Source organism: Catharus ustulatus, chromosome 2 (genome assembly GCF_009819885.2).
Source record: "Catharus ustulatus isolate bCatUst1 chromosome 2, bCatUst1.pri.v2, whole genome shotgun sequence".
NCBI classification, from domain to species: domain Eukaryota; kingdom Metazoa; phylum Chordata; class Aves; order Passeriformes; family Turdidae; genus Catharus; species Catharus ustulatus.
The window spans coordinates 97,750,518-97,768,990 of NC_046222.1; the positions used below are offsets into that span (position 1 = coordinate 97,750,518).

The 18,473-nt window shown below is 39.7% G+C and overlaps 1 protein-coding gene across 2 annotated transcripts in view; it reads left to right on the top strand.

The window, feature by feature from the left end:
- RASA3 (RAS p21 protein activator 3) overlaps positions 1-18,473 on the top strand; it is a 132,701-nt gene that overhangs the window by 87,700 nt on the left and 26,528 nt on the right. For both annotated transcript variants that reach the window (XM_033052479.1, XM_033052480.1), the window contains exons 6-8: positions 11,266-11,346; positions 14,014-14,086; positions 18,323-18,402. In XM_033052479.1, the coding sequence (XP_032908370.1) occupies positions 11,266-11,346; positions 14,014-14,086; positions 18,323-18,402 (234 nt within the window). The remainder of the gene's footprint in view (positions 1-11,265; positions 11,347-14,013; positions 14,087-18,322; positions 18,403-18,473) is intronic.

Here is an 18,473-nt window from a genome sequence, read left to right on the forward strand (position 1 = left end):
AGAAGGCTCTGTTGTTCTGCTTCCCTCCTTTCACAGACTTGGTGTATCTGGTTTAAATTGAATGTTTCTGGTTTGAGTTGGGTTTCTTTTTTTAAAATAAAGGGCAATTTTTTAGGATATAATGCCTTGATTTCCATGTTAAATACTGTATGCTTTTTATTTTTTGCCTCCTGTGTTTGATTACTGCATTGTTTGCAATTGCAATGAGATACATTGATACATCTTTTTAGATATGTAAATCCTGACAGAATCAAGTTATTAATACTATTTTGTGAATTCTAGTTGGAGAATATTTTTATGTTCACTGTGACACAATTTGTATAACTTTAGCCCAGTTCTCTTATCAAAACAAATTCAGTATATCAGCATTACTTTGGAACTTAGTTGGCAACATAACTGCCATCACGTCTCAGCAGGGCTGATGAACCAACTTAATTTGAATTCCTTAATGAAAGTATTGCAAAGTGTAGCAAAGATCACTGTCTGTTAATAATCACTATTGTTAATCAAGATCCCACATTGTCTGATTATTCACATAAATATAATCAAGAGCTGTTCTGAGTTGTTTCAAGTTGAGTTTTTTAAAGCATTACAGGTTTCACCTACCTCAGGTGTGCCAAGGCATTCTCATTACAGAAGACTGTAACCTCTGTGTAGTGTTTGAAGGCACCTTTGATTGCTTTCTACTTCTTTTCTGTATAAATTGCTACCTATTTTTGTTTTGCTTTCATTTAGAAAGGTGTATTTGTTACTACATCTAATTAAATGTATGATGTGAAAATCTCTGTGGAAGAGTATTCAAGAATTTATTTAGTGGAGAAATCATTATCCTTGGATTAGGTAGGGATGAGAAGAAGCTGGCTTGGTTTACATTCTGTTGGTGCTGCAGCTTTCATTAAACCATCTAATTCCCTTGTATTACCTTCCTGTGTGTATCCCCCATCGCCCAAAAGATGCTTCTCAGCTGATGCATTCTCTTGGCCCAAGAGTTCTGGGTTGTTGGGCCCTGTGGTTCAGATGTGTCATGGCATGTAATTTAGATGCCATGTTCCAATCTGCTATACTTCATGTTCTCCCAGTTGTTTCAGGTTACTCTAAACTTTTATTTAAAACATTATTGTCTGTGGCCAACCTGGGATATCTGTTTGACCATTCTCAGCACTTGGGAGGAAACTCTGCTCACCAGCTAGGTTGGAAAGCCCTAGGATGAGCTGCTTCTGTTTATCTCTTTTGCTTCTTAGAATTGAATAGCCCCACTCTCACACACCTACCCACTCCCAACCAGGGTGGCTTATTTCCTTCTCTCTGTCATAAATTCTTTAAAGATTCTGCTTTTAACCTTTTCCTTATCTTTTACTTCATAATCAGATTCCTGCCAATAGGCTCAAAAGTTTTTGGGTGATTTCTTGGTAACTTTTGCTCTGACATATATCACACTCTTAGGGATGAGTGTCAGTTAGTTCAATAGCTTCTTCATTGTCTTCCTTCTTGTCACATGGGTATCAGACATCTAATAGCTGCAGATGCTTCTGGCCTCCACTGGCTGGTGGAGAGGAAAAGTCAGGACATGCTCATGCAGCTTGTTTAGTTTGCTTATGTGCTCATGCATGTAGACAGTGACATGCAAGCAGTGCCTGAAAGGAGAGATTGTGCTGTGTGCCCACAGCTCCTTCCTGGGAGCAGGTTAAACTTGGACAGATCTCAAGTCAGAGATCACTGCAGTTTTCTTTCAATAAAGCCCGTATTTCCCATACAGAACACTGAGACCAATATATCTTTCCAAGCAAATAAAAATGACATGTGAGATTTTTGTGTCATGGTCTGGCTTCATTATTTAGCCATAACAGCCTTTCTGCCTCTTAATCCCATGGTGCCTTTTGGTCTTTTTTCTTTTCTTATCAGCCTGTACAGGCAGGATCTCATTGCTTCCATTTAGGATTGCCACTGGCCACAGTCAGCTCAGCTAAAGCTGCTGGCTGGGCTCTAATTATTTGCTGGGTGTTGTACTTGTTGCTGTTTTGTGCTTTGCTCCTTTTGCATTTCTCACCACACTGCATTAACATGAGTGCTTCTGCGACTGCCTTGATGTGTTCACCCATTCCTTGGCTTCCTACCATGCTACATGAAATTCAAATGTCTTCACTTGCCCCTACAAGAATGGATACATTACCATCATTAAGCACATTTATCCTTTCTTTATTGTACCTCTTATTTTGTTTTCCTATTCCATTATAATTTTTATATACTACTTGCTTTACTTTAACTTGTATTTACATCTTTTGTCTTCTCTTAGTATCAGCATTTACTAGAAATAACTTTTCCTTGCTTAGCCTTTCTCTTTTCTCTCCTGTTGTTAAGTTATTGTTCCCTGTTAATAACTGGGGTTGCCAGTCTGAGACCAAACCAGAAGGAAATGATGATGTCAGTGCCAGGAATAGTCACTACATCAATGTAGTTCAAAATTTCAGTGAGCTTGTGTCTCTACTGAAAGCCTCAGGCCACTGTCATAGAGGATAATTTAACCATTTTTTAATGTTGACATAACTGAAGAGTTTTCTGAAGAGGCTTTTAGGAAGTTTGCAATGCTCCTGTAATTGGCTCATAAACTGGCTTAACTACTAATGGATTAACTCCAGAACAGGATGGCTGACACACACTTTTTAGTCTGCTCTCTTTAGTACAGAGTACAGATGCTACTTTATAAATGTGTGCTTTTAAAGGTCTTTCTAGAGTGGATATTGGAAAGCAAATGGGATGCTTTGAACTGTAGAATGGAGGACAGCTCCCATATTAATAGCAGAAAAATGGTGTTTTTAAACTTCTAAACAATGTGTAGATGTTTAATGACATGAGGAGTTGGCAGTTTATTTGTAGTGATAATTGTATTAGGGATGCATATATGTTTACAGTATTTCTTCCTTATATCTAATGAAGTAGAGTTCTTTTGCATTGGATGTTTTACAGTTTTACTGTAATATCTGTAATGGATTTGGTGGAATGGGGAAGTAGGGGCTGTGGTCATTAGCTTTCACTTTCTGTACGTTATTTGTTGGCTTTGTATGAGTATTTGTCTCTGTTTTGCTATAAAATATCTTCAGTAAAATACTTCAGAAAGAAGTTTTTGCTTGAAATAAGACGCTAGCAGTCAATTCCTCTTGCTTTACTCTCTCAGGAGGAAATCACTATTGCCAGCCTTGTGTTAAAAAAAGTTGTGTGTGTGTGACAGCAATGTTGTGCAATACAGAGCTTTCCACTTAAGACCAAAAGCTAATCTACATGCTGCATGAAGCTGTAAAAACTGTTGTAGGTCATCTTGGGAAGGAATCTGTTCAGGGTAACACATGTTTAAACACATGTTTAAATTTGTTGGACTATGACAATTTTCAACTGAACTGGAAATGGGGAAGAAAAGGTAGTGCTTACATAGGGTTGCAGCTGTAATCTCAGTTTCAAGGTTTTTATTGTGCTTTTGCCACAGAGGCTTTGGGGAGTATTCTAAAGGAGAAAAAACCAAAATAGTTGCCTGCACAGCCTATTCCTCTGATGTCCTTAAGGTTGATCAAAATGGGAGTAGTTTTGAATATGTAAATCTATTTTGTAAATGTTTTAGAGTCAATGCTGCAAGTGCTGTAAAAGTCTTTATCCTAAGGGAATACACACTGAGTAAATTGCAGTACCAGGTGAAGTGTCATTTGTTTGAATGGGGCAGGATTTCATTTAGTGCCACAGGCCTTTGTGTCAGAATGAGTTGCCACATGAAGGGAGGAAAGTGTAGCTCCAGTTAACTGTTAATCCTCTTGAATGTTAAAGAGATGGCAAGTGTTTATTTTTGCTTTATAGGATAGAACTTGTTTGTTCACCAAAATAAACTCAGAAGGAGGAGGGTATTATCCAGATAAGATTGGGTACAGCTGGAGTTCCTCAAGAAGAATGGTTTTCTTGGAAGGGCAGTGAAAGTGGTGGGAGGCTAGACTGGAGAGCAGCAGTGAGGATGAGGATTGGATAAAGACTGTGGTTTCAGGTTTCCTGGAGAGATGAAATAATGTAATGGGAAAATGTCTTGAAAAATAATGATGATAAACCAAGTATTGATGTTCAGTATGGCTATATGTACTTGGACATTGTTCCATCCTTTCCCTGGTTCGTTCTGCCGTGGTGTCATGGTCAGTGATCACCAGACACTACACAGTGCTGTAACATTTGTGTCTGTGAGGGACATAATTTGAAGGCGAACATATTTTTGTGAAGGGCACATCATTGCGAGCAATTTCCAGGGTGTGAGACCTCCTGCCAGAGGAAACTGCCCTATTCCTAGTACAAAACAACATTCAGGTGAGAAGAGTAGTAGGAAATCTTGTTTTGGTACAAATAGATCACTTCCAAAAGTCAAGGAATAGGGACTTTTGAAATAATTTTTTACTGGAGTTCACTTACTGGGAATGAGCATGATCCTTTCACTTCAATTGATCTTCCAGAGGACAAGGATTTGATTCAATATGTGGATTCCATATTCTTAGCCTCCTTATTCCCTGGGGACAGGGGCAAATTAAAGTCAGAGTATGGATTGGTAAAGAAATTTTGAGAGGGTTGGGACATAATAATTATAGTATTTTTGATTATGAAGGCAGAGTGGAATTTAAAACCAGAATCAAGTAAACCATAAAAATTTTTGTCTTATTCCAGAAGAAACTGGCCACTTTGTCAGCCTCATGACAAAAAAAGGGTTGTGTGTTTATGTTAAATCCTCAGTGGACATGCAGTAGATCACTTTGTGGAAGTGAAGGGGAAATGCAAGGCTTGTCTGAAGGTGCATAAACAGATGTAGATTTGATTAGACTCAGCCCAGGATGCTGACTCTGAGTCTGTCTGAGAGATGAAGAATTATGAGAGCAGTCATACAGTGACACACTCTCCTGGCCTCTGAAAATTTATGATTCAGGGAATTTCTGAGCTAGACGTGGCACCTTTTCTGCTTATTAGTGCTGAATGCACTTTCAGTGGTGAATTACAGACAAAGCCCCTATGAAACATGTGAATATAACTGGTTTACTAAGGCTGCGATAAAGGGAATAAGGAGGAGGCCTGGTAATAATTCCTGCTTGCATTGGAAGGTGTAAGTTCACTGGTCTCAGAGCCTCTACCATGTGCCCACCCAGATGTGAGGATGGCCAAGGGGTACATGAAAGTCTGTAGTGCAGCATTACAGCAAAGTTCCTCCTAAACCACCGGGAATGAGAAAGGAGCTGAGCTTGTGGTGCAAAGCTGTGCCAAAAGAAAAGAACATTCAGGAATGAACTAAACATTGTAAGGAAGGGACATCACCTCTTTGCTGTCAAATTAGGCAAAAAAAAAAACAAACCCTGGACTACTCTATTATGAAGTTAAAGAGTAATAACCTTATTTTATGTGCCATGAGAAACTCAGTCACAAGGAGAGACTGTTTAGAGGTGTTCTGTTACCCTTGGTAGACAAAGAACTCAGAATAGTACATATATTACAAGATTACTCTAGTCAGCATAAAAGAAAAATTGGGAAGGAAAGAAAAATAGAGAGATCTAGAGAGACTTAAGAAGCTAAGTCATATACCCAGCTCTGGGAAATGTACTTTACCAAACAAGTACTTAGCATAAGCCAAAGATGCATTGTTTTGATGACAGTTCTTACAAATCTACCACAAGATTGCTTTTAAGTTGGTACTTGTCTGGTCAGACTTACCTCACAAAGTACTGAGTGTTCAAGTAATCATTAGATCACTAGAGCAAGCAAAGAGGAAGTCTCTTGTCTTTAAAATGATGCAGAGCAGAACTTGAGTATGGTGAAAAAAATGTGCATGTGAGATGGAATGAAGTCTCAAGATAAAGAAATGAAAGAGAGGTGGAACAAGCAGAGGCTGGAAATAGAGGAATTGTAAGATGGATGAGCAACCTTGCTAAGTACCTATATTGATCTCAGAAACCAAGCAGTTAAAATATATGGTACAGTGATAGAAAGCAATTGTATTGAAAAATGATGTATTTATTTTCTGAGGAATCACAGTAAGAAAACAGTCTGATTTGAGAAGCATAATGAGAATGGTGTGCTGGTCCCTACCCTAGGCTGAGTGGGGGAAAACTGAGCCTGACTCGGTAGATTGGAGGTGATTTATTCTGGAAAAGCAGTAAATACACACATGAGTTTTAAGAACAGCTATGTCCCCTACTGGTTTGTTGGGGTTTTTTTTGGTTTTTTGGGGTTTTTTTGTCTGTTTTTGCCTTGCTTGTCCATTCTGACACACAAGGAGGCTGATGACACATGTGCATCTTGAACTAATCACAGAGCCTGTAATTTCGAAACAATTTTTGCAGTTCCAGGGCAGGAGCATGGAATGCCTGTGGGCTTGGATCATTCTGATGTTGCTCACCTGTATTAAGCCTGGTTTTGAGTAGGTTTGTGTAGGGGCTGTGTCAGAGATTACAGCCTACAGTGCTTAGTTGGCAACCCGGAGGCAGAGGAAATGCCTGTCAGATATGAGCTACTTAGTCTTTGTTGAAAAATCTCTTTATTTTTGTCCAAGACCTTCTGCTTCTGCCACCCTCTCAGCTTCTGTAGACACAAGGGCATGCTTATGGTATGTTTAGGTTTTTGAGGTTTTCCCTTATCCACTGGGAATTTTCCATAGCTTATTTACTCTTCTGAAAGTTTGGTCATGAACCACATTGAAAACTGAACTGCCTTGTTTCTTGAAACCTATTAATTTTATAAACCACAAGCAAAATGCAGTGAGGCAGCTGCACTGAGAGTTTTCTCATGTGACCCAGCACTAACCTTAGCTCTGCCCAGCCAGGCAAGCTGTGGGGGATGGCTCACTCAGTCCCAGCTGGGCTCCAGACATCTAATGGTGAGAAATTACCAGTTGGGTAGACAAGATTCTGGCAGCCATCAGACTATTTTTTTTTCTCTGGGGTCTGATGAGTTGACTTGTAACTCTTGAATAATCTTGATTGTCTAGGCTTTTTTTCATTACTCTAGTACATGTAAGTTAATTCTGCAGACAACTAGAGCAAGGACATTTTATTTTTACTGGCTTTGTGCACTACTTCCCACTATGCCCCCTTTCCCAAGATTATACCTTTATTACACTTTTTTTTTTTTTCTTTTTCATCTAATCCAGATAAGAACTGTCAAGTCTAAATAACGTGATGGCTGTGTGGCATATTTGAGATTGCATTTTATTGTCTGTGTGTAGCTGAGATTTTGTTCTGGCTCTTTTCTTACTTGCCAGGTAAAGCCAGTGTTTTGGTACTTGGCTAGGAGAGAGGAGCATTAATTGACTAAGCAACTTTCCCATGAAGAAAATGACTGTAACAAAAGCAGCCCTAACATTACAGTATCCTATAGCTAAGGAGAGTGTTCTAACATGAGTCAACCAGACCTGCGTGTTGTTGAATTCTATTGTTTCTCCTCATAATGCTTTGTAAGAGACAAGAACCAGAATGAGTCCAAATACAGCCTTCCTTCCTCAAAATCCTAAGTCCTCAGTCTTTTGCCTGATTTCTTCAACATTCTTAAACAATAACTGCTTTTAAATTACCTGAAAGGCTTGTGATACAGTCTGTTGGTGTCTATTTCCTGTTTTCCCACATTTTGTTTCTTTCAAGGTTGTTTTTGCTTTTCTTATTCCTGCTGCACACAAAGAAGCATCTTACTCTTAAGTCATCATGACTGCACAAGAACATCTGTGTATTTTGTTTCATTCTTTTCTTTTTTTTTCCTTTTGTTTTTGCTTTTTCCCCAGAGAACAGAACAACTACCCTACTGTGTAAAATGCCTCTCTAGTCTAGCCTAGTACTGATGCTCTCTGGTGAGTGATACTTCAAGTGGTATGATTGCTCCAGTGTTACACCCTTCCTGATCATCAGTTTGGGATTTCCTGAGCTGAAGGAGGCTTCTGGACCATTAAGCTTTAATAGCTGCCTACAAACCTATAATCCATGAGTTTTTGCAGTGCTGGTTTTAATCCACGTGTTGTTTCAGTCTCCACGACACCCCATGGCAATAAGTTTTGCAATTTCATTGCCTAGAAAAAGTACTTCCTTTTGTTTATTTTTAAACTTTCTGTCTGGTAATTTCATTGTGTATCCCATAATTCTTATTTTGTGAGGAAATGCTGTTCACACCATTCATGATTTTGTAAGCTGTTTGTGGATGGATAGTTTCTGTTTCCTGAGCTTGAGAGTACAGACCTGGGAGAGCCATGAGTGGTTAGAAGCCATCTGTTGTTCTCCATGTGTTCTGGAGAGCACACACAATTCAAATTGCAGGTGCCCTATGATGTACATTTCTGTGTTCTCGCCAACCAGCTGGTAATACTGCTTGCCTTTTTAACCATTGCTGATGACTGATGTGATAACAGAGGGCTACCCACAAGAAAAACCTTAAATTCTTCTATGTGGCAATATTAGAATAGAGCCTGTCATTTTACATGTGTACAGTTAGGGTACACATTTTTTGTTTGGATGAGTTCACGCTTTCCATAATTCAAATTCATCTATGAGTATTTAAAAATTATTTTCTGGTTTATTTGTGTAATGATTTGCAAACTCTGTATGTCCTCAAGTGTAGATTATATTCTCTAGGATCACATTCTATTTTCTGCATACTCCTGAAAGAACTGTTTTACTAAAAGAGGAGTCATACTCTCTCTGGCCACATGCTCTGACTGTTTAAATTTCACATAGTTCTTCCCATATGGATGACAGCTCGCTTGGAATCCTTTCATCAGCAGCAGAAAATTGGCTGGCTGCTATAAAGCCATTGAATTACTATTTCATTTTAAGGAACTTCCAGACTGCTTTAAGGAAGCACTGGAACACAGGAGTTTGTGTACACTTGGTGTACACTGTTAGATGGGAATGTGTTCAAGCTACATCTGTCACCCTAAAAGAATTACCAGTAGTCCTGCTGTAGCTCACTGGCAAAGTGTTTCTGCTGTGAATGTGGTCTTAGTGTAAAGACCACTGGAAGGAAAGTGATCTGTCCTTTACTTGCAAGAAAATCAAGCCACACCTGGCTCTCCATAAAAACTTGCTTCTGGTATTTACTGTTTTTCCCTCCTGCACTGACAGGTGCTCTGTCAGAAGGCTACAGTGTAAAAGTCCCTGTAATGTTCTTTCTGTTCACATCTGCCCTTTTAAAATTTAAAAAGTGGCATTTCCCTTGCAATTGTAAGTATTTCTACTATTACATGTGCAAAAAAAGCTTATTCTACACTTCCTCTGTAAGGTAAGCTAGGTGAATTTGGAGTAGGAGTTGATTGCTTAAAAACAGGCATCTAGTCTGTTTATGAGGCCTCTGAGAGATGTGGTGCTACCCACATCAAATTTACATGTTTCATGGGTACCTCCTTCAGCTTCAAGCGCTGGTGGAAGAAACTAAGTCATCTTAAATGGCACTGTATGCATTGTATTGAGGCAACCAAATCATGTATTTTGTGTGTTGCTGGATGTAGAGGGTTCCTGAAGCTTACACTGTGTATTTCTAGCTGGTGCTGGGATAGAATTTGTGGCTTGAATTTCACTGTTTGTGTTGTAGCACTCTGCAATATCAGATATGTGCTTAAACTAGGTGGCTCTGAGGCTTCTAAATTTTGTCTCTGTGGATGTTAAACTTGTAGTGAAATAATAGGAGTCCAGAAATAAAAGAAGCATGTGGCCTGTGCAAGCCAGACTTTTCCTAACTTTCCCTGTGGTTTTCATCTGTGATTTCACTTGCATATCCAGAAAACAGAACATAATTTTCTACTAGTGTTAGTGAATTAGTAGTGAGGAGTTGACTAGGTTAGGGCTGTGCCATTGAGAAGCTTGTGAGTCCGTGCATTATCGGGGGATGTCTGTATTGAAAGACATCTACCTAGCCTTCATTCTGGGGGGCCATGACAATTCAGCTATGAATGTAATGTATCATTTCAGATACCCGTGTGTGCCCCTTAGTGTGATCTTCAGTCTCCTTCTATTTGTAGTGCTGTGTGAACCGATCTAGATTGTACCTTCTCTGGTACAAAAACGATTTCTGTATTGATGCAGAATATTACTTTTTTTCCTCCCTTTATGGAGAGTAAGTAATAAGAGGCCTGTAGTTAAGCTGTATTTAAAGTCTACACTATATGTTACCAAATAAGTTGCCTTGTGGATGAAATTGTGGAGCACTGTCTGTTAGTGAATTTTACTCTATTACCCATCCTAATATTCTTTTGCATTGACCTTGCTGTCACTGAAAACAATAAAATCGCTATTACTTTGCATGTGATGTTATAGCACCCAGAATTTTACATGGTATTTCACAATTCAATGATAGTACTACTCACTTGTCCAGAGAGCTTCATGATTTGCCTTCACTGAAATTTTCCAGTTAAAATTGTGCAAATACATTAGCCCAGCAGGTTACCTGGTGGAAGCAGAACCTGTTGCAGGAGGGGGAGTCCTGGAAACTGGCTTATCTGTCTTTGTTTCCAGCTGGTGCTGCATTCCTCAGTAGGTTTTAACTTATGAAATATCCAGCATTTTTCACTTTTTGGGGGTAGTTGTGTTGAGTTTTTTCTTCCTGTTATTATTATTTTTTTTCTTCCCCAAAGAGATATTGAAATGAGAGTGCAAAAGTGCAGCTTTCCCACCATTGTGTGCAGCAAACCCCGTTTTGTTCCATTTTGTCCCTCCAGTGTGTCTGTTACTACTTGAGTGCAGAGCTGCTGAACATGCAGAAGGATGAATGTGTCATATTGTTTCCTGGTCTGTAATTAACACAACTCTACAAATAAGCTCATGCCAAATTTTGCAAAAGCACTGAGGTCTTCATGAATGTTATTCTGAGAAATTATTTAGCTGTTTCTGGGATCTGTCTGTGTGGAGTTTTTTTATATTTCTGTTACAGCATAAATTCTGGTTATGTGTTTTGGTGAATAAGTTGTCACAGAATTTTTAAGTGCTGACAGCTCTCATCTTGACAGCAGACTCCTACTTCATGAACCTTAAATTTCTGTGTTTGCATAATAAGAATCTTTTGAGTTAAGGTTTCTCAGTAATTTAACACTATTTTTGACCCTTACTGAAGTTAGTAGTTAAGAACAAAATGTGTTCTCAAGTTTAGGTATAAATGAATGTTTCTGCTTAGTGACATTTCAATTCCCTAGTGTAAAGTACTATGAAAAAAAACTATGAAAATGCTTCACTTTTATTTTCACTCCAATCTCTTCCCATTTAATTAATTTGTCTTCATTTTCTTATTTTCTAGAGTTTTGGAGTGCCAAGGGCTGCCCATTGTGAACGGGCAATGTGATCCCTATGCCACTGTTACCTTAGCAGGACCCTCCAGGCAAGTACTGCGCATTCAAGAGCTTCCATTTTATAAGGATGATTTTTGTTTCCTTTGTCTATTAGAAATTCACTTTCTCTGCTGGACGTCTGGGAGTATTTAGACACTGCTAGAATATGTTAAGGGTGGGGGTGTGTGTGAGCTACTGAATTATGCTAAGTAAGTAATTTGAGACTTGTTTCAGTTTTGATTTATGTAAAGATCTGAATAATCTCTGAATAATTTGAATAACCCAGAGTATAAAATTTGTGGTTAGTCTTAATTTATGCATCTTCTCACCTCACAGTTGGAGGCCAGTTTTTGAGCAAATTCATTGCCTAATTTTGGGCAGGGTGGAAGAGAAATGTGAATGCATCAACATCTTGCCGAGTATGCATGTTTGCATGTGAATATTTAGAGTGTCTTCGCTTTCAAGGTGTGACAAATTAATGTGTATGTCAAAAAACCCTCAATGGCTCAGTCCTGTAATTTGATATATGCAGACATAATAGCATGGATAAAATTTGGAATGAGGTTTTAGTGATGAGATTCTGCATAATACTCTTCAGTTTAAATTTGGGATTCAATTTCCCCATCTGTTATAAAAATTTCCTGTGCTGTTGGATGTCACTGCTTTTTTCCCTGCTTATTCTAGTCATCTTTTATGTCTGTGTCATTTTAGAAACAAAACAGCTCTGCTGTGACCTCAAAGAATCAGATTTAGTAGCATAGGTTATTAATGATGTTTTACAATAATTTATTGAAAACACTATAAATAAGAAGCATTCTTGACAAATACCTTGCATGCAGAGGAGTCTTTGAGCCTGTCTGTATTCTGCATCTTTGTCTAGCTGTGTTATGCCTTATCTCCATTAATGGACTTGTATATTTGACTTGTACACTTTGTTTTAAGCATGTAATTTGTTTGAAATTGCTATTATTGAAACTGTAAGGAAATCTTCCCTATGCCTGCCATAGGCTAGTTCTGGCTAGTGTATGACTATTGATAATGTAGTCCCTTCAGAATAAGGAGCATAGCCTTATCCTGTTCCTATCTGGGTTTTGGTGGGGGGGAGAAGGCTTGCCTCCTATCTCCAGCAAGCAGCATGCAGCTTATTCCCATTCACTGCTTTGTAATTGCTCAATAATTGTGCTGCCTTAATCGCCTCTCGTTCTACATCCTGCTTCCCAGTCCCCTCCCAGATGGGTTTATCAGTAAAGAGGCTGATTGGCAAGTGTGACTGATGAGATGGGGTTGGCAATCTGTCCTGTGTCCTGGAGGAGATTAGTCTCTCTTATCTCTCCGCTTCTCCTAGGAATAGTGGGATAGTCTTAATCTGTACATCATTCTCCTCTCTGGATTTTCCAGTGCCTCTCATTTTAGAGTAGGAAAGCTGCTTTATTCAGCTGCAATTATGCAATGACAAGCATAAAAATTTCAACAGACGTGCTGCTGTCTATTGTACTTAAAGTCATCAGACTTCCTGACCAAAACTCTTTCTGTGCCTATTTTTCATAATAGATGGAAAAATATTGTATACTGGTCGACAGGCCCATTCAACTCACGTGAGAAGTCTGGAGCAGCACTGGGAATTAGACCTAGCTTTACTGGACCTCTGTGAAATACAGAGTTGTCTAGTGAATAAGCAGTACAGGCCATCTAAGCAGCTTTGGTGCATGAGAAATGAACGATAGATTCTGGGATGCAGTGATTAGTAGGTCAGTTTTCCACATGGCTGATGTGCCTCTCCGTCTGCATCTGTTTTATCTATGCCTGCAGAGCTGTAGGGTAAGATTGGTGACACAGGACAGCACACAGCTTTCCTCTTGTAGGTAGCAAGAACAAATCAAGCATAGGTTCATAACATTTGGAAGCCATCAAACAGCTGTTGGCTGGCCTGTGAGAAATGCGTTGGCTGGCTTGAGCCCAGCACCAAGCAGTCAATGTCTGTGTTCTCAAAGGCAGGCACAGGCGGATGGCGCGGCCCGTAGGGGATGAATGGGCAGTCCTGAGCTTGGTCAGGCCTGCTGAGTGGCTGGGAGGAGGTCTGCCACATCTTGAGCCCACAGAGCAGTAGAAATAAGAGACTTCTGCTCAGCACTGGTCATAATAATTCACCACCATATTAACTAAGTGCTGCAGGTGCTGCAAGGAAAGAGATGCTAGTACAGCAATAAAAAATATTCTTACTGAAAAAAACATTCTGGATTTTTTTATTGTCACTGAAAAGCAGTGATTGATTTTTCAGACCAGAATTATAAAATATGAATCACAGAAATAGCTATATTAGTCTTGGTCTCCTGTGTTTTTAGAGTATGAGGAATTTTTGAGTCATGCCAAGACTGAGACTGTCCTCCAAATTTGCTGCTCAGAGCCCCATTCTTGCCAATTTGTACAGATAAAGGATTCTTCCATGTCAAACAACTGATAGAATAAGGGTTCAAGGAATTGTGTTTAAAATAGGATAACAAATGTGATTACTGCCACTTTAGAGAAATAAGAATGCATTGAATCTCTCTCTTAAATGTGTGCAAGTGTCTGTTCCTTGCTGTGCTGGAGCCACATGGCATTCCAGTTTTATCAGATAAATCAAGTGGATTTCCTCCTCAGTGACTCTGTTCTAGGATCACACTTCTACTAATGTTGTTTCTTACCCTTTTTTTGTTTATTTTGTTTCGTTCATTCAGATCAGAAGCCAAAAAGACTAAAGTTAAAAAGAAGACCAACAATCCACATTTTGATGAAGTGTTTTATTTTGAGGTTGGTATTTCAAAGGAATGGGTGATAAGCTGAAATACTATACTGTGGATAGCTGGCACGGCATCCTGCTCCGTGTTGTGCCAGCTGTCATCTTTGAAGACTGTTTCAAAGCATGGTGCAGGGGGAAGAAGTACCCAGGCTCAGACTGGCCGTCTGCTGAAGGAGCAGTATCCTGCTTTCACCTCAGGTGCTCTGAAGGAAAAGCTTCAAGTTGGGCACTTCTGAGCAACATTTAATCACAACTCACCCCACTAGAGTTCTGAAAAAAGCACATTTAAAAAATTAGTTAAAAAAACCACACACACACAGAAACTGTATTTTTTTCTTAGTCTGTGTTTTTATAGCTGCTCCACCCTGTATTTCCCAGTCAATGGGAGGAAGGTTATCTCCTTAGAAATACTGAAAACTGCAGAGGAAAAATACACTTAAACTGGTTGTTCTGGCTGTCTACCAGTCTGCTGCAATACCACTGCCTTTTCTCCAAGTGGGTGAAACCTCTATAGCTTTATTTAATACAGAACACTTTCAACAAGTCCAGTTAAGATAAAGTATAACTTACATGAAAGTCCTCATTTTGGTTCTTTCTGGCAAGAGTAGCTCTAATTGTGGTGTGTCCATTCATATGTGTGCATGTGTTTATAATTTAAATCTCTCTTGAAACTTTTCATTTTGTCTTCTAAAGTATGTGTACCATTCTCTTTTTCTCTTGGATATCATAGTCCTGGTCTATTCTTGACTGTTCTATTTCAGTAGACACCTCAAGAAAGTATCTAATTACGAAGTTGAGGAAAAAAAGCTAGAGTAGCACAGTGCAGTTAGCGTAGATTGAAAAGCCCTTTCTGCTCGTATGGCTTGCATCATTCAGGTCAGATTTGCATTAGACGTTGCTGCTGGCATAGGGATGGAGCCTAGGGATGTGGATTCTCGAATCAGTTCTGGGCCACAGCCACATCAGGAAGGGAAGAGGAGCCATACAGGTGCTGTTGCACTGTGCAGATCTGAAGTGCACATGTCATTCTTGACATTATTGTCTCCCCTCTCCTGCAAACCACCCTCTTTGCCTAGAAGCCAGTAGTTGTACTGACCGATCTAAAGTCTGTCATAGCAGCAGAAACATGCTCTTGATGATGTAATGTGTTTGGATACAAGGAACAGATTTGGCAAGTTCCTGGTTGGTAGGAGCACTTTCTGTAGTGCCTGATGGGCTGGAAGCCACAAGGTTAGGCCAGGATAGCTATCTAAGGTGATCTTTGCTCTTAGTCCAGCACATATATAGCTACCCTGCTCACAGTGAGCTTTTGTGCCTGCTTCTTGGCTCCATGTGACTCTATGGAGTTGCTGCATGGGCACAGTTAGAGGGGCAGAGATCCTGTGAGACTGACTGCTGAAACTGCTCTGAGGTGTCTGTGTGTTTACCCAGGAATTCAGTCCCTCACCTGGCCCACAACTGTGGTCTTTGGCAGTGATAGGACATTGATGCTATATGTAAATCAACTAAAATGGGCTTCCTTTTTTTAACATAGGCAGTTCTGGAGGAGCCTGTCAGTGAGAACTTTTTTAGAGAATGTAGTCCAAGAACTCAGGCTGTAAGCCACAAAAACTTCACCTGATTCCTTGGCCTTCTGTGTGCTGCAGAAACAGAGAATGTTTGATATATAAACACTGAACTTGGCAGGTGGTGCCATACTGGGAGAGGAAGGAGAGAAACAAAGCATCTTCCAGCTGGAGTTGGGAGGGAGGGAGCTGGGGGCTTGCTTAGCTTGCCTTTATGTGAGAGCTGGGTTGCATGCAAGTACCAGCAAAAGCAAAACCTGAACTCAAGCCCAGGCCCCAGTTGTTCTGCTAACTCAGAGCAAGATGAATTCCGTGTTGGTAAGAGCAGAGCTTGGGAAATGAGTGAATCAGCCAGAACTCTGAAATATAAACATACCCTTAGCGCAGACAGAGCCATCATAGATTTATGTCATTTTGAGAGTAGTTAGTACAAATCAGGCTAAACGTCTTCAAGGAACAAGGTTCTGTAGAACTGCTGTGGCTGGGAAATACATTCACTAATGAGACGTGGGCAGACTAGTGGCTGGTGCATGCAAACCAAGTGTTCTGATTCCTGTGGAGCTCAGAGATCCCTGCTGTTGACAGCAGTGTCACTTTCTGCTTCTAAACAGCTTCATCAGCTTTTCTGCAGCCTGCTAGCACAGTGATTGTCCCAGCCTCCAAGGAGGAAGCTGATCTGTGAAAGACAGTGAATCGGTGCTTTCCTTTCTACAACCAAAAAGTCACACAGATTTAATTTTCTAAATGAAGGATAGCTTATTGTTGGTTTGGGAAATAGAAGGGTGTGGTGAGTGAAACTTGCACCTGATAATTAGGAGCCATTTTCACCACTGCTTCAGCTGCAGAGTGGTGTGGAGCGGTGTGTGCAGCTACAGGAAAATGGCCCTCTTAGAGGAATTCAAGAGGGAAGTGCTGGGGACCTGTTTGTAAACTTGCATGTGCTGAAAAAAACCTGAGCAGCTGATAAATGCCTTTGCAGCTTTCCAAGGTGAAAGAGACCAACATATCAGAGTTGTGCCCCTTTTTTTGTAAGTGTTATGGGTCAGCTACTTTAGCACTGTGGACTGGGAGGTTCCTCCTCCAGTTCCTTTCAGCTATCCCATTTGGAATACCACTCTTGAGCTGCTATTGATGTGCACACTACGTAGTCATATGGGTGAACAGAGGGATGTCATTCATGCAGATTCCAGCAAAACTTCTGAGAAAGTGTTTACTTAGAAGGGATATGCCATAAGTTACACCTATGCTACAGCTTTTTAGAGCAACTCCTGTATTAGAGATAGTAAGAGACATGAAAGTTCACTTCATTATTAAAAATTACACCTTTAGCTTCACAGCGGTAGTAAAAAGTGTCATTTGCAGGCCTGTAGGATACTTTACAGAAACACTGAAGTGTTTGCAAGGCTAGGGTGAAGAAATTTGTGTTTAACTGCTGAAGTTGTACTGTATTTAAATCCACTGTGCTCTTGGGCTTACCAGGTGCATTTGTTCCCATTAGTCTGGAACATTTGCTCTCCAGTTCTGCTAGTAGTACCTTTTAGTTTTTGTGTATCACTTTGAAAATGTTGCCTGCTTCACACATACACATATACAAAAGGCTCTGAGTGTCCTCTGCCAAAGATTATTTTCTGGTTCCTCTCCACTTAGGCAACTGTATCATTGCCTCCCTTAATTGCCACTTGTGCCTCATGTACAGTACAGAACCAAATAGTCAAGTTTAAAATAAAAGCCAGTTTTTATGGGTGGGGAATATTAAGCCACAAGCATATTCAAACCTACAATAAAGTTCAGCTTCTGTGTGCAACCAAGAGCTGAACCCACACATCACCATACACCCTTGTGTTTGATCAGTTCCTGCTGTGGTTTCAGCTGGGTGGGGTAGCCTTTTTCTTAAGTTTCTGACGCACTGTGCAAAAATACAGTCACCAAAGTGTTTTTACAATCATGGCAGAAAACAAATTTTAGGAAATGTTTGTATAAAATCTTTTTATGCTAATGCTCTTCTATATTTCTATACTTCTATATTTCTATACTTCTATACTTCCTTCCTTTTTCATTTTTTCTTTGCCTGTGCTTTCCTGTTAATCAGTCTTGCAAATACAGTTGGTGAACTTTGCAACTGCTTCTATGTTCTGATATGCATTAACAGGCTAGGGTCTCTTGGTCTGCTTTGTATTTCTTGTATGGGCAGGTTAAATTGACTTCCAAGATATCAGGACAGGAAGAACTTCCAATGTTATTTGGATACACTGCAAAATGTTTTTAAGGGTGGTTGTAGTTCCTCCCCCATGATCTGCAGAGTGCCTCAGGGCATCTGTTGTACAACTGTGTTTAAAACACAAATATTAATTGCCCTTTTCTTTCCCTAGATGCTTTATGAAAGTGGTGCTCCTTTCAATGGTATTTTTTGGTTGTTGATGTAAACTTGAAGTGCTGTAGTAATATTAAAGATGGTCTTTCTCTGTAAAAAAAGTACGGAGTATCTGCTTACTTTTGGAAATGATGGTGTAACCAGCACTTTATAGTCTGTAATCTGTTTATTCACTTCTATGAATGCTTTCAGTATCAGGACTGAAGTTCCTGCTGGTAGTAAAATACTGTGCTCTTCCAAAGCTTTGTACAAGTGATATCAGAATGTTTTTGTATTAGATCAAGCTGATAAAATTTCCTCCTTTTTATTAGGTTACAAGACCCAGTAGCTACAACAAGAAATCCCATTTTGACATTGAAGATGTAGATGAAGTGGACAAAATGGAGATTAGGTAATATAAAATATATTATTAGCACAAGATTGTCTTCCGGAGTTGTGTAACTTTGTAGTAGACTCTGTTTG